The sequence below is a fragment of the Acinonyx jubatus genome, chromosome A2, assembly GCF_027475565.1.
Source record: "Acinonyx jubatus isolate Ajub_Pintada_27869175 chromosome A2, VMU_Ajub_asm_v1.0, whole genome shotgun sequence".
NCBI lineage: Eukaryota > Metazoa > Chordata > Mammalia > Carnivora > Felidae > Acinonyx > Acinonyx jubatus.
The window spans coordinates 3167696-3182416 of NC_069383.1; the positions used below are offsets into that span (position 1 = coordinate 3167696).

Sequence of the window (14721 nt, forward strand, 5' to 3'; positions counted from 1 at the left end):
TTCTCTCTCTCCCTCTCTCTGCCCCTCCCCTGCTTGTGTGCATGCTCTCTTTCAACATAAATAATAAACTTAAAAAAATGGGAGACAATGCAGTACTTACTGTAATCGTCAACCTCGATCTTCCTGTATTCTACTTTCGGCATCTGTCGGTCATGTACGGCCTTCTTTACGTGTTCGTTTGTTTCTAGATCATAAATTTCTAAGCGAGAGAAAGGAAAATGACACAGTCAGACTCAGCAGTCATTTATGGAAGCCAAGTGTTGTCATGTGCATCAGACACTAATTCCTACACTGGGCCTGGAGGTGATGATTACTATTTCTTTTGCACAGACTAGGAAACTGAGACATTTGATAACTTGCTCAAGATACAGCACAAGGTGGAGTGCCCAGTCTCAAGTCAGGAGCTGGGGTAGACGGAAGAGTCCTCCCCCGTATTAGGCAACTCCTCCGCCCCCCATAAATCGTCTTTCTGCAAGGCATTTCTCACTCACACGTATATCATCTTTCCGCAAGGCATTTCTCACTCACACGCAGAGGTCTGGGTATGTTTTATCCCAACACTGCTGGTTTTGGAAAACCAACATCACATACCTGTTAGGACAGATGAGTTTCCGAATATAGTGGCCACAATAACGGTGGGGAATAAATTTAAGAATTCCCTGAGCTTGCACCAAAACCCAACCTAAGCCTAACCTAACCTAAGCCTGGGTTAACAAGGCTTAGGGCAGAAAGCCGCCACAGGGAGAAAGCGCCCCCAGCGTAGAACAAGGGGTCGAGCAGAAAGCCACTTCCACAGGACGAAAGCGTCTGAGAACAGGTAGAAGTGGAAAGCCCCACAGCAGGGCAAAGATGTCCAGAGCTAACTAGCAAGAAAAATGCCTTGTTAACCCTGAGGTAGCATGCTCTCTCTGACTTAGTCCCTAGAAAAGTTCAGATAAACAGACACAGTGACTGATGCCTGCAGTAAATGACCGTCTGCTCAGCGTCAGCATTTTGATTTGTATTGACCCTAACCCCTAACACTGCATACCTTTGAAACCCCCTTTCTCTCACACACAAGTTAACGATCACTGTTTTATTGTTTCTTTCTGCACGTCCATCACATTTGTGAGCCTTCTGATCCTAATAAATATGGAGCAAGGACCCTTACTTGGGGCTCTTGTCCCTCCCGGACATTAGCCTCTCTCGTATTCAATTCTGCGTCTGCTCTCTTGCTGGACAAGACAGAACTCCAGACTCAAAGTCTGCAACAAATAACCAAGGGAAGAAAAGAGAGTAGAGGCTAGAGTATGCTCTTTATTAAAATTTTACAGGAAAAGTGGATTCAGATCTCTCACCCTACTCATAATGTGGTCTGGCTTGGCACACCTTAATCTGGATGATCATATTAGCTGGCAGTGATACAGTGCAGCGAGACTGGCCCTTTCCCCTCCAAATTAGAGAGAGAGGGGTCAGTCCTATGCTGGCTCCTTACATGCACGTGCACCCAGTGGTATTTGTCCAGGTGCAAGGATGCTCTCATCAGCCCACTTCACTAATCTCCTCCTTCCTCCTACTCCACCATCTGCTCTGTAATAAAACCACCGGATTTGACTTCCTCCTTCCTCTCTTACTTTGAGCCTATACGTGGGGACACCTTGTGGCTCGTTATGAAAGGAAATTTTGTCTGCAAGGAACTCCACCTTTGAAACATTCATGAATATTTTAAACAGTAAATTCACACGACATGCAATGCTACAAGGAACGGTGAACTGTCCCCATAGAAACTCCTTTTAAGAACAACAGACACCCTAAATGACACCTTTAGCACGAAGGCACCTGGAGGCCAAATATCGCCCAGAACCAGGAGTCTCCAGCCACTGGGCAGTGTTATCTGTGAACAGCACAAGGCTACCAGTGGTGCTCAGGGATCCGGGGGATTCTTTGGGAACAGAAATGGCAAACGCCCTCAGGGGCCAGTGGAAAGGGACAGTTCCAGTTGCTGGACACATATTTGAAAATTCAGCTTTGATGGGGCGCCTGAGTGGCTCAGTCGGTTAAGCATCCGACTTCGGCTCAGGTCATGATCTCATGGTTCGTGAGTTCGAGCCTCGCGTCGGGCTCCGTGCTGACAGCTCAGAGCCTGGAGCCTGCTTCCGATTCTGTGTCTCCCTCTCTCTCTTCCCCTCTACCACTCACACTCTGTCTCTCTCCCTCTCAAAAATAAATAAGCATTAATTTTAAAAAAAGGAAAAAAAAATTTCAGCTTTGATGTAAAGGTGAGGGGGGAAGTGGTAAAACTAAATTTTCAAACAGGTAGAGTTAAAGGTAAAAACCTCTTAAGTTGGACCAAGATTGTGAAAGATTCTGAACACCACATGGCAGCCAAGACATGGGGTCCTTCGTAGACAGCAAGTCGGGACACCTGAGTCTGCGAGGGACGTACAGGGAGGTCCAAGCACACGTGGCCTCAACTCGGAGACCCGGAGATGTGGCTGAGAGATGGCACGCTCTATCTTCTGGCCATGCACGCAAGTTAGGGAAGGAGCGCAGCCCTAGGGTGGCAGGTGGCCCCGCTGCCCACCCCATGTCCACAGCCCGGACTCCTCAGAGAGCCGATGCAGCACTCAGGTTTTGCTGAGTCTAAATGCCCTCCTCCTGTTAAGAGTGTTGCAGGCACTCAGTGGAGAGGAATTGGTTTGTGAGATATTAACTATTTCTTATCCGTATCCTAGTCACAGCGATAGGGCGGGAAGTCTAGAAGGTAGTTCTGCAGGATAAGGAGAAAAGTAGCATTTTTCAAGTTCTTGGCTGCCACAGAACCTTTGCACTTGCTGTTCCCTCTGAAGGAAGTTTTTTTGCTGGCTCCTCCTCCATCAGGTCAAACATCACCTCGTCAAGCAGAAGTCTATCTCAGGTACCCCTCTTCACACCAAGGGTAAGAGTTGTGGTCATCTGTCAGACTCTTTCCCACCCTCCAACTCCCCAGGCATCAGTGTTTGGGCCCATCCCAGGGACGAAACGCAAGAGTTTCCAGTCACCTGAGTAGATGGGGAAATCCAGTTCATACCCCGGAAATGGCGCATCCCCACAGGAGCCAAGTCTGGGTTTCTCCCCACGCTTTCTCCCTGTTCCCACATGGCCCCTTTCCATGGCCGCAAGAGGGTCTCTGCTGCAGAAGAAGCTGGGAGGGACTGGGAGGTCCTCCTGGGTGCTTCAGAAGCCTGGGGGCTTTCAGGGGTTCCCAGGGTTTCAGGCCTGTCGAGTGGTGAGAGTTGACACAATCGAAGCCTCTCCACCATTGTTCCCCGCATGAAACGACCCACGGCGAAACCAAAGCACACTTCCGTTGCACTGACGGGAAAGCGTATGGTACTTGATGGAGTCCCGGCGGACGCAGGTTAACACTGAGTTAATGCCGGGACCAGGATGGAATTCATGGACGCTGCCCCAGACCTGCACTCAGTGCAAGAGCCAGTGCACAGATCTTCTGGAAGCCTCAATCTTCAGGGAACCTGCCATCTTTCCCTCCCTGTGTGCCCACAAGATAAGCCCAGGTGGAGACAGGTAAGGGACTAGGGGTGTGCAAATGTGGGCCAAGCTGGATGAGGGGAATTAGCAGGCACATGAGTAGACCGTCTTCACCAACAAGAACAAAGGCGGCCCACTGCCACCGAGAGGCAGCAGCACGCGTTTGCTTCCGGGGTGCAGGCGACAGCCTCAGCTGGGGAAGTTTGTTGGTGGCAAGGCCAACTGGACCACCAGAGTTCAAAACGCAAGAGGACCGAACGGAGCCTCTCAGTTTATCACGACACGCTCCTCCGTCCGTGGGCACGCGTTTGAATTCGGTCTTTCCGGCATCACTCAGCAATCTCCGATACTGATCCTGAAGGAGAAATTTCGTGCTTAGGTTTGCAGAGTCGTTTTGCTGCCCACCGAGCTCAGCTCGCCTGGAGCTAGCGACAACACAGGCTCGCCTCCGGAACAGCCCGTCCGTTCCTGGACCCCGGAGTGCCGGCTTCGAGTGGGAGCGCGCAACGTTCTCATCGAGCACTGACTCTACAGACTGCGTTTGAATAGCTCGCCCTCTGTATTGAAATCCCACCCTTCACAGAGGCACCAAAGCAACAGACTATTAAATTTAGTTAAATATTAGATTTCTCATTTAATGATTGCCCACACAACTGGTTTTATCGGCAGAGAGCTGGCTGGCCCACAGGGGAGTTGAGTTAAGCCATTTTATTTGTTCCCATAATTGCATTCAAAGAAGGCAGGAGCTCAGCAGAGGAAATAAGAGAAGATTGGCATGTTCCCGGAGGACTCTTCTTTTGACTTCAGGGCCATGGGGACCTCCAGTCTGGAGCATACAAATGGCCACTCCTTAATTAAATGTGAGCCCCCTCTAATATTTGGTGGAATTAGCTATTATCAGATCTGGACACAGTGAGACCGCAGAAGCAAATGCCTGCTCATGGGGGCTGCCTCCCTGCCGGTGCCCCGGCGGGCGGAAGGGGCATGGCCTGTGGGCGGTTCGCGGACTCTGTTGGTTCAGGGAAGCAGTGGGGGCATCACCGCTTGGCTGAATTTGGGGAAATGTGACCAGAATCTAACAGAAGCCAACAGGCGACTGACCTGATGACCATGAGAACAGCCCGCTCCCCCCCCCCCCCCCCCAGTATTTCTGTAGGAGGTGGAACGCAGGAGAGCACGTGCACGGAGAGTAGGCGTCTGCTTCGTCCTGCTGCGTGGTCTCATCGCCCTGCATGGGTTTCCTGTGCCTCTCACTGCCCAGGCCTGTCCTGGCACACTGCCGACGGCTTCCTCGGGTGCACCTGCCCCTGGTCGGCCGCCCCAGGGCCGTGCGGCTCGGACCAGTGCAGGCTGACGCCACGCCAGCACGGGCGCCCCTGTGCTCCCGGAGATCTCCTTTCTCTGAACGCTGAATGTCCGGTCGTTAGAGTCACTGTCACACAGTCGGGTAACAGTTGCGCCTTTTTGCTCTAGGTTTGTCTTCAGTAGGATTTTAAGGAACTTGAAGGCAGAGTCCCTGTGAATGAACTGATCTTTGGCACAACCACTGGCATCTGGCCAGGCAGGTGAATGGGATTAATCAGGAAGGGCTGCGTGTTGCCTGGGCTGACGTGGCCCCCTCCCCACAATGCACTACACTGCCACGTAGTTCTGGGTGCAGCGGTGGGTGGGGTGGCAGCGACCTAGGAGGGAGAGAGGGAGGACGCCAAGGCAGGGCTGGGAGGCTGGCTGTGTGCCGTTCTCTCGGTCGACCACACGCACGCTCGCTCACTGAACGTGCCGTATTTTGGTCTAAAATGACCCATCTGTAAATCCGATCACTCCATCCCCCACAAAGGCTGCCTGTGTGGAGTCCTGGGGATCCAGAAGACTTTCCGGATACACAGACAACGAGGGTTTGACAGAATGGGTCATTCCAGGCTTGGGGCTCCTGGTCTCTCTGACGTCCGTCTCCCCTCTGACTGGCGGGCCACAGAGGATGTGGTCTGTGGGCGGTTACAAAGGAAAAGATGCAGAGGGGCCAGGGTGGCTCCCAGACAGCGAGGACCATGTGGGCAAGGCTAGGCTACCAGGCAGCTGGCGTCTCGTACGATCTCAGAAAAGGACTGTCTTGATGTCCGCTGCAGGGGGAGTTGCTTTTGCATCTTGATAAAGACCCACGTGAGGAAGAAGAGAATCCTGTCCGTGAGTGTTGGTAAGGCAGTGGGCCTGGGCAGCCAGGTCACCTGGGGTTTGCCAGCACGCACTCAAGAACATGCTGTGCGGGAGCCTGGGTGGCTCAGTCGGTTAGGCATCTGACTCTTGACTGCGGCTCAGATCATAATCTCACGGTTTGTGAGTTGGAACCCCGTGTCGGGCTTTGTGTTGACAGTGTGGAGCCTGCTTGGGATTCTCCGTCTCCCCTCTTTCTGTCCCTCCCCCGCTTGTGCTGTCTCTCACTCTCAAAAATAGATAAGCAAACAAACAAACAAACAAACAAACAATGTAAAGAACACGCTGTGGGGTGCTGCCTGCGAACACACACTATGCCCCCTGCACTTCCTCCCGCTGGCCAGGGAGCCGACCGGGAGGGCGCCACGATTGCCGACAGGGCATCCACACAGCTGAGTGGTACTCCCTCTCCTACTTACGTTACAACCAGCCACGCATTAACTGTGTTTTGTTGGTTTTTCTATTCCAGTACCTAAGTTGTTTGAATACCCAGGCATCAAATGAGTATACTTTGGTCCCAGGCATAATTACGTTCTTAAGGAAACAGCTTTTAAATAATTCAGAGTCACATCTGTGAACACCCTGCAGGCTCTGCTCGTAGATAAGATTTTCTAAAGGGAGAGAAGTCAAATATTCCCAGGGTGGCTCTGGGGTCATGGGGGAGGAGGAGGAAGGACAAAGAATTCTGAAACAGTAATTTCAAATTTCAGAGCAGGGCTGGAGTGGATGCAACGATCGGCCCAGAGCCAGACCCCTGACCTCACAGGGCCCGTCTCGCCACCTGCCGTGCGGCCTTCCTGTGGCCCCCACCCTCCGTGCCTGTCACGGTCGAAGAGCACAGGCCTCACGTTAGCTGGCAGTCCTGGCTTCCCACAGTCTGTCCAGAAGCCGCCTTCCGGAGAGCCGGCTGGCCCTCCCGCCACTGCCACAGGCACGCAGACCCCCACATCTCCGTCTCCCTCCACACAGCCGGGTGGAACGGCCTTCCTGACGCACGAGGTGGCTGTGTCGCTCTGCTTGCCCTGTCCAAAGCCAGCATGAGGTTCAAACACCGCCAGGGGCTTGGCGCTGAGCCAGACAGGGCCGGGGGTGGTTTGGGGAACTGTGATCAGGGAATCTGCGATTGTCCGCACATTGCTTAGACTATCGTGACGGCACAGCCGTCTCCAGCTGCTGCGTCCTGGGGTCTGGGAGAGAGCCCCCGTGGTCAGGACTATGTGCTTGGGGTCAGCGAGCCATGGTTCTGGTCCTGGACGAGGCGGTGCCATCCGGTAATTTGCTATAACGAGGCACGTGCAGGATACCGTGTGCAAAGCCCTTGGGCGGGCTGGCCACGGGATGAGATGGCCCCCCGATCACGCTGAAAATGGTGAATGCCACGACGATGGGGCACTCGGTGGCCAGCACCAGAAGCTGAAGTTTAAGGGCTCAGTCCTTCCAGCCCACAGAATACTTCCCGGCCTGCTCCAGCCCAGAAGCAGCACCTTCTCTTCCTCCGGGCGGGAAAGGGGGCCAGCATGGGTCTCCCGGCCGGCTCACCGTGGGCACCAGATGGAGAACACTAGATCTGCGGAAGCCCCTCAGGCCGCATTGACAGCAAGGCCAATGGATGGTGGGCCAGAGGCAAAGGCCAGGCTGGAAAGAGGACCCACCGCTTTCTAGCCGTACGTGCATGTGTGCGCATGTGTTTCCTCAATTTTCTTAACTGGAAAATGGGGGTGATAGCAGACTGTCACGTGAGGACAGAACGGGCCCATAGCAAGTGATTCCTAAGTGCTGGCCTAGTCACGTGGACGTCACGGTTACTCTCTGGGCCCCTGGCCAGGTCAAGTTTCCAGAACATATTCCCGGCGCGGCATCACTCATAACGAGCCCGCGTGGGGTGGGGCTTGGCAGCATCGAGGATGCGGGACCGCAGGCTGGGTTTGCGACTACAGATGAGAGGCGCCTGCCCACCCTTCACCTTGTGCCGCGCCTGGAAGGAAAGAACTCAGCTCACCTGGAGCGCACCTGCACGTGAGGGCGGTCGGCTAGTCCCGGCCCAGCAGGGGTCACACTCGTGGACCCGCAGCTTCGACCACCGCCCACTCCAGGCAGGGGCCCGGCCCCCCCCACGGACTCCTCAACGGAGAGGGACCCACCCAGTGTCGCAAACACCGAGAGCGCTTTGTTCTGTGCCGGCGACGCGGCTGGGGACGAGATGGGGCGAGAAGCTCTGTCAGAGGACGCATTGAAAGTTACACGCACAGAAAAGAGCCTCTCACACATCCCGCCGACAAAACCCGAGGCTGGGACCCCAAGCGCGGGGTCCGATATGCTACCACACCTGCAGCTTCTGGTTCTCTCTGTCCAGGAGGACCCAGGCCCGTCTGCGGTGCCACCCTCTGTGACGGAGCAGGAGGAGCTGGGGGTTCCAGGCATGGGGTCTCCTGCTCTGGTACTTACTTTCAAGTCACGTCATCTGCTTGGGCCCCACGCTGGCGGCTGGCACCCAACAGGCTTGCCATCAATGTTCTCACTGAGTGAGCCGTGAAATTGGAACATTTTCCCATTTTACCTCATCTTTAAGAACGCGGAGCAGACTAGAGGGTTCACTGCGACTTGCTGGTGTTTTTACTCTCCCTTTCCTTTCTTCCTTCTTTTCTCTCTTTTTAAACCCACTTCCCACCGTCTCCTTGAAGAATTCAGATAATCTGCTCTTCAACAGTCAGAATTCCAGAAGACATAACGCATCAGCTGTTGGGATTCCCGCGATCCGAGCCTCAGTTTTGTCATCTGTGAAATGGAGCCGGCCGCCCTTCTCACGGGTTATTGATGAGAAGCAAGGAAAAGAGCCTCATCATGCACTATGCGACGGTCCTGTGACCGTCACAGCCCTTGGGCATCACGTGTCACATCAGACTACCGAGGCCGTGGGGTCTGGCTTCTGCTGAGGACACGGGGGACTCTCAGACCAAGGGAGCCCCGAGGGATGAGCACTGAGGCTGCTGAGTGGGTGGGACCAACACGCCATCTACATGGGGCATGAGGAACACTCCTTCCGGAGCTCTGTGGCCCGCAGCTGTCGGGGTCTCCGACCTCCAGCCTTGGAAGTGAAGAAGTTCGATTAGTTGTTGCCTATCATCCTTTTTAACTCCCAGATCTGGGATTTCCAGAACGAAACAGCTTTCCTTTCTTCTCCGTGATGAGCCCCATATGCACGGCCACCTGACGCCCAGTGCGTCAAACAAACCAACACTCAGCCCTCGTCCTGCCTACAGCTCCAAACGGAGCCCGCTTCTTATCCGGGAATTCCTACAGCAGAGTTGGGAAAATGAGGACAATTTTTTTTAAAAGAAAATCACAAAAACAACAGAAATCCCAATCCCTACCAAATTTGAAAAGTCCACAAATCTCTACCCTTCATCGAGGTCTCTCGGACCTTGACTCTGGGGGGTCTGACAAAGACCCCAAGATTCGCATCCCTGCTCACGCCAGGCACTGGCCAACATGTGCCTCTCTGTTTAGGTCTGTTATTACGTCTTCTGTCTTCTGTGCCCTCAGAAGATTCCAGGCTCACGCGGGTAGGAGCGGGTCCCTGGCCCCACGCCCCCATAACCACCCATCTGTCCCTGGAGCTTCCCCTGCTGGCTCTGTGCTCTCCTCCTGTGTTCCTGCGTCCCCAGGCGGTGCTCACGGCCACAGTCAGAGAGCCCTCCCTGGTGTGTGTGGGGTCAGCCCCCTCATAGGGACCCCTCCAGCACGAGCACCTCTGTCACAGTCTGGGGCCTCTGGAGAGCACTCCATGGGCTGGCTCAGGGAAGTATCTGACAAGCTTGTGCAGGCAGAGTGATCTATACAAAATTGGCCAATATTTCTGCACTCAGTCACTTCTCTCAAAGACTGGCAAAGGTTGCCAGTGGCATCCTAGACCCATGCTCCTTCGTCCTGTGATGGTGACAGGAGGCACCACGGGCCTCTCTCCCTCCTTCCTGGGCTTCCCTTGCACCTTGGCGGGCCCACGTGAGGGGGTTCTGGCCGCTGGAAATGCTGCATACCACTGCTAGGCTGTGCAAGGTCTGATGTCCTGACCCACAGCATCTTCCCTTTCTCTTTCTTCCCATCCACGTGGCCGGAAGCTGGGGTGATGATGACGGGCCACAGTCTGGAAGGAACTTGCAAGCCCAGGTTCCTCCCAGAAGAGCGACAAGGATCACACCATCTGAACTTTGTGTGAGTGAAATACAAACCTTTGTTTTGCTGTGTCGTGTGCTGGACTGTGTCCCCCAAGATGCTGAAGTCCTAACCCCCCCATATCTTATTTGGGATGAGGGTTTTTGCAGAGGAAACAAGTTTAGTTGAGGCCATCAGGGGCCCTGATCCAATACGACTGGTGTCCTTAGGAAAAGGGGGACATTTGGACACAGGGATGCACACAGGGAGGCCGTGTGAGGAGGCAGACTGGCTCTCACACAAGCCAAGAAACACCCATAATTGCCAGAAGCCACCAGAATCCGGGCAGAGACCTGGACCAGACTCTCCCTTACAGCCTCTGAACAAAGTCGCCTGCTGACACCTCGCTCTTGAACTCGCAGCCTCCAGAGCCGGGACAGAATCCAGCGCCCCATGTGCGCCGCGCTGGGACGGAAGCCCCGGGAGACTCCCACGTGAAGATTTGGGTGGTGGCACTCCCAGCAGCTGTTAGCGCTCGGCCACGAAACCCCGACTTCCTCTGAGGTGCAAGGAGCCAGGACAAAAGCCATCTCTGTGCGTTCTCCACAGCCAGCGGGACGCGGGACTAAGCTGTGACCGGCAACAGGAACGCGGGCGTGCGGGTGGCCCTTGCAGGAAGCCAGCCTGCAGGGACGGTCGTGCTTTGCCCTCTCTCCACCTTCCGGCCACTTTGCATCACGAAGCCACTCGAGGGTGGAAGTGACGAGCTGGACCAGCGGTGGGGCAGGCAGGAGGGCATGATGACTGTGGAGCTGGCGTGGCAGACGGGGATGCACACAGACAGCAACGTGTTCCGTCCCGTTGAAGCAACTGCTGTGTTAGGGTTCCGTGACACTGCCAGACCCTAGCTGACACGCGAGGTTCTTCTACTTTAAAAGAAGCCTTTGGGGCGCCCGGGTGGCTCAGTCGGTCGAGCGCCCGACTTCGGCTCAGGTCAAGATCTCTCGGTCTGTGGGTTCGAGCCCTGCGTCGGACACTGTGCTGACAGCTCGGAGCCTGGAGCCTGCTTCCGATTCTGTGTCTCCCCTCTCTTGCTCTATACCCCTCCCCCACTGATGCTCTGTCTCTGTCTCTCAAAAATGAATAAACATTAAAAAAAAAAACCTTAAAAGAAGCCTTTGTGCAGGTCTGACGTCCTGACCCACAGGGATGAATATGATGGACAGCCTTGTGGGCACCGTGTGGGGGGCGGTGGGCATCCGGGAGGCCTCTCCGTCTCCCCTCAGACCACCGTGTCTGAACATAAATCAGACCCGGATGAACCGCTCTGCTCCTCTTGGGCAGTGGGTGCCTCCAGCCACTCAACCACAGAGTCGTTCTTTGTGCAGCCTGGCGGCTTATGCCCACGTTCCGGAAAACTCTGAGCTACAGCGAGAAGTGCAGACGCAGCAACGGGCATCTCGCCAGAGTGCGAACTGGGCTGCAGGCAACGTTGTGAAGTGCGCGTGGCCGGAAGGAACTGCACGCGTCGTCGTGCCCTATAAAGGCCGTTGGTTCCCCATCAACCGGCACTTCGCGCAGAGAGAGCACAACGGTGGCACCTTCAGGTTCACTGCCCGATGGCACGCGGAGAAGACCGGAGCACCCACGTCAACGCCAAACGCGCGCTGCGGACACAGTCCTTCTAGCTCCTGTTCTCTTTGGTCGGGCGATCAGCCGCGGCTGTGGCACTCGAACCCAAGCAGTGAAATGCTTCCCTGAAGTTAGGGGGCTCGGCCATCTCCAGTGTCTCGCGGCTGACGGCACAGCTGAGCAACCACACGGGCGGGGAGTCGTGCGGTCTCCCGGCAGAATTAGGGAACCATCCTAGCCTGGGGGCGCTCCTGGACCGTGGGTGCTGCAGGGCACGTGGTGAATTCTCGCCCCAACCCTCTCTCAAAGCGCTTTACCCGCACGCACATCGCCAGATTTTATAAATGGCAGACGCAAACCGTTTTATCAGTGTTGTTAAGCACCTGAGATGTAAATCTGCTTCCTTTTCCTCCCCACGTGGGCCCGAGGGAAACCGGGAACCCACGCACTGGTTGGCATCGGACCCGACGCACGCGTGGCCCGCCCGGCCCTCAGCAGCCGTGGAGGCGAGACCACGTCCAGGCCTGGCCGTGGCTGCAGGCTCAAGGCCTCCCCCAAAGCAGGCACCGCATCACCCCTGACGAGGAGAGATTCCTAGTGGCGTCTTCCAACCAGCCAAGTAAGAGTGTTTAAGTGAATGGCTTTCTTAAGGGCTACACATTAATTTTCTTCAAAAGAAAAACAAAAAAGCAAGCCTAGAGATGTTTTTCTGTTTTTACTAGACCACAGATTAAAAAAAAAAAAAAGGCAGGGGCGCCTGGGTGGCTCGGTCAGTTGAGTGTCCAACTTCGGCTTGGGTCATGGTCTCACAATCTGTGAGTTCCAGCCCCGCGTCGGGCTCTGTGCTGATGGCTCAGAGCCTGGAGCCTGCTTTGGATTCTGTGCCTCCCTCTCTCTCTGCCCTCCCCCACTCATGCTCTGTTTTTCTCAAAAAACAAACATTAAAAAAAAAAAAATAGTGCATAGTTCCACGTGCTCTGTACCCAGCCATCCCCCAGGAGTGACGGCCTCTGTGACCCGGCGTGGCCTTGAGAGCAAGACACCAACACTGGGGCGGAGCCGCTGGCCACGCACCTCATTCAGTTTTCATCAGACTGTAGATTTTTAAGAAGGGAAAAACTTCATGAAATATCGGGAAATTATCTATGTCCTCTTGTATTAATGGAACAATCCATGTTTTCGTCAGAAAAAAAGGATGCCCCAGCAGAGGCTTTGTGAAATACTTCCATCTTTTCTGGTGAAATCCGTAGCTAAGGAGATTCTGGCATGAACACTCGAGGGCTGTCATGCGGGCCGTGTCTGTCGATCCCACAGACACCTGCCTTGGGGTGGGGGTCCTGGCCCGACCCGCTGGGCAGGCTCCCCAGGACTCTCCAAGCCCTCGTGCTGGGAAGAGCAGGCAGCCTGTGGGCAGGCGGGGGAGGTGGGTGCAGCCCAGGGAATCCTGTGTCAAACCGTGTCCCTACTGGATGTGTGGCCAGACCCCCAAACCTCACAGGCTCCTAGAAACATTCCCCAGTCGTGCTGGAGATGAGGCCTGGGGCCGGGCACCCTTCGCCCTGAACCCCCGCCCCCCCCAGGACACAGGGAGGCCAACGCAGCCCCCTCCCTCCCTTCTCCCCTTTGAGGGCCACACAAGTGTTTTGAGTGGGTTTTGTAACCATCTGATGTCCCTCTTTTTGTCTTTTTTTTTTTTTTTACATTTAAGTGATTTTAAAAATCTATTTCTGATTTTTTTTTAATTTTGCATTTCTAGTCATTATTTGATGAGCTTTGTGGAATACTGTCATTATCTGGGAATACTCTCTAAATGCTGTCTCTTGAAATAAATCTTTTACCCACTTTTGAACACTTTGACCACTTTTTAACCAGTGTCTAAACAGACGGCAGGAGACCCCCTCTTCCACACTTTCCCCCTCGCCAGCGCCATTTGAAGCCCTACCACCGAGACAGGAGTCAGAGTCACTGACGGCCTGCTGCCGTGACACTCGAGGGACGTGCAGGGTCACCCCGCCATCGGGGCCTCAGGTCTGACTTGCTGTTCGAGGGCAGGGTACAGAGCAGAGGCAGGTGGTGCCCCGGTAGGAAGGAGGGAGGAGTTGGGAGGAAGGAGGCAGTAGGGTTCCTTGGGGACAGGAAGGTCAAGAAGTAAGGCCAAGAAGGGGACAGACCTCTGTATGTGCGTGTCAACCTGCACGGGGTCCCCTCAAGCAAAAATGTGCTGGGAGGTCCTCAAGAGGCTCTGGAAAGTTTCGTCCCTGCAGCGGCATGCACGTGAAGCCCCTCCGTGCTGTGAGGGTGTCCCCCGGCCACAAGGACAGGTGAGTCTCAAAGCACCCATGGAGCCTTGGCCCCCAGTGGGAGGTTCTAAGAGGAGGGGAGGGTCGGGAGGGCCAGACTGAGGAGCTGGGGGCCGTGGGCCCTGTTGAGCGCCCCACGCAGGGGCCCTGCATGGTCGTGGTGGCCTCCGGGCCTCAGCACTCGTGGGGCGGGGGCACCTTCTGTCTGGGTGGCTCTGACATTTGATCGATACTGCCAGCCGTGGGGGTCACTCTGAACTGCGAAGACATCCCCATCTCTGGGTCTCCAGACAGGACTCCGTGGGCTGGACTCTCTCACAAGGCTCAGCTTCCTCTCTGCCACGGCACGGGAAGGTTCCAGAAAAGAGCAAAAGGCACTTACTTTTCTTATCCGTTGTGTTGTGCACTGTCACCGTGGGGACTCCAGGACCTGGGCAGGTAGGGAGGGGGAGCCAGACAAGAAACAGAAAGAAGGTTGTTAGTGTAGCCGAAGCAGGAGAGAACCCCAGCCTTCCTTACAGCTTGCACACGTGCGGGCCCGGACCGGCCCTTGTACTGCAGGCTGTCTGTCTTCCTCTGGGCCCTCGTTCATCACAAGGGGCCCGATGAAAACTCCCTATGTTCCCGCTGCAGAAACGCATTCACATCGTTTTACAGAGCCTGACTTGGTTCACCCCCTCCCCGCTCCACGGTCCTTGCGCCGACACAAATCACACGCCGTGCGCGGAGTTCGAGTGAACGGCTCAAGCGGCCAATCCTGGACGGCTTCCTGCGAGAGAAGCCATCCCCTCCGCTGGCCTCTTGGAACACCTGGTAGACACTCGCGACCACAGCAGGGCTATGTTGTAGACTTTCGCCCGTGCGTCCGTCTCCCCCGGAACCGTGCTTGCGGCTTCCCAGCTCCAGGCTGCCAGGG

The 14721-nt window shown here is 55.3% G+C and overlaps 1 protein-coding gene across 5 annotated transcripts in view; it reads right to left on the reverse strand.

Moving 5' to 3' along the window:
• The window catches only part of DPP6 (dipeptidyl peptidase like 6), a 944937-nt gene that overhangs the window by 21539 nt on the left and 908677 nt on the right, over positions 1 to 14721 (reverse strand). For all 5 annotated transcript variants that reach the window (XM_027051282.2, XM_027051281.2, XM_027051278.2 and 2 more), the window contains 2 exons: positions 14188 to 14235; positions 101 to 199 (listed from right to left, as the gene is read on the reverse strand). In XM_027051282.2, the coding sequence (XP_026907083.1) occupies positions 101 to 199; positions 14188 to 14235 (147 nt within the window). The remainder of the gene's footprint in view (positions 1 to 100; positions 200 to 14187; positions 14236 to 14721) is intronic.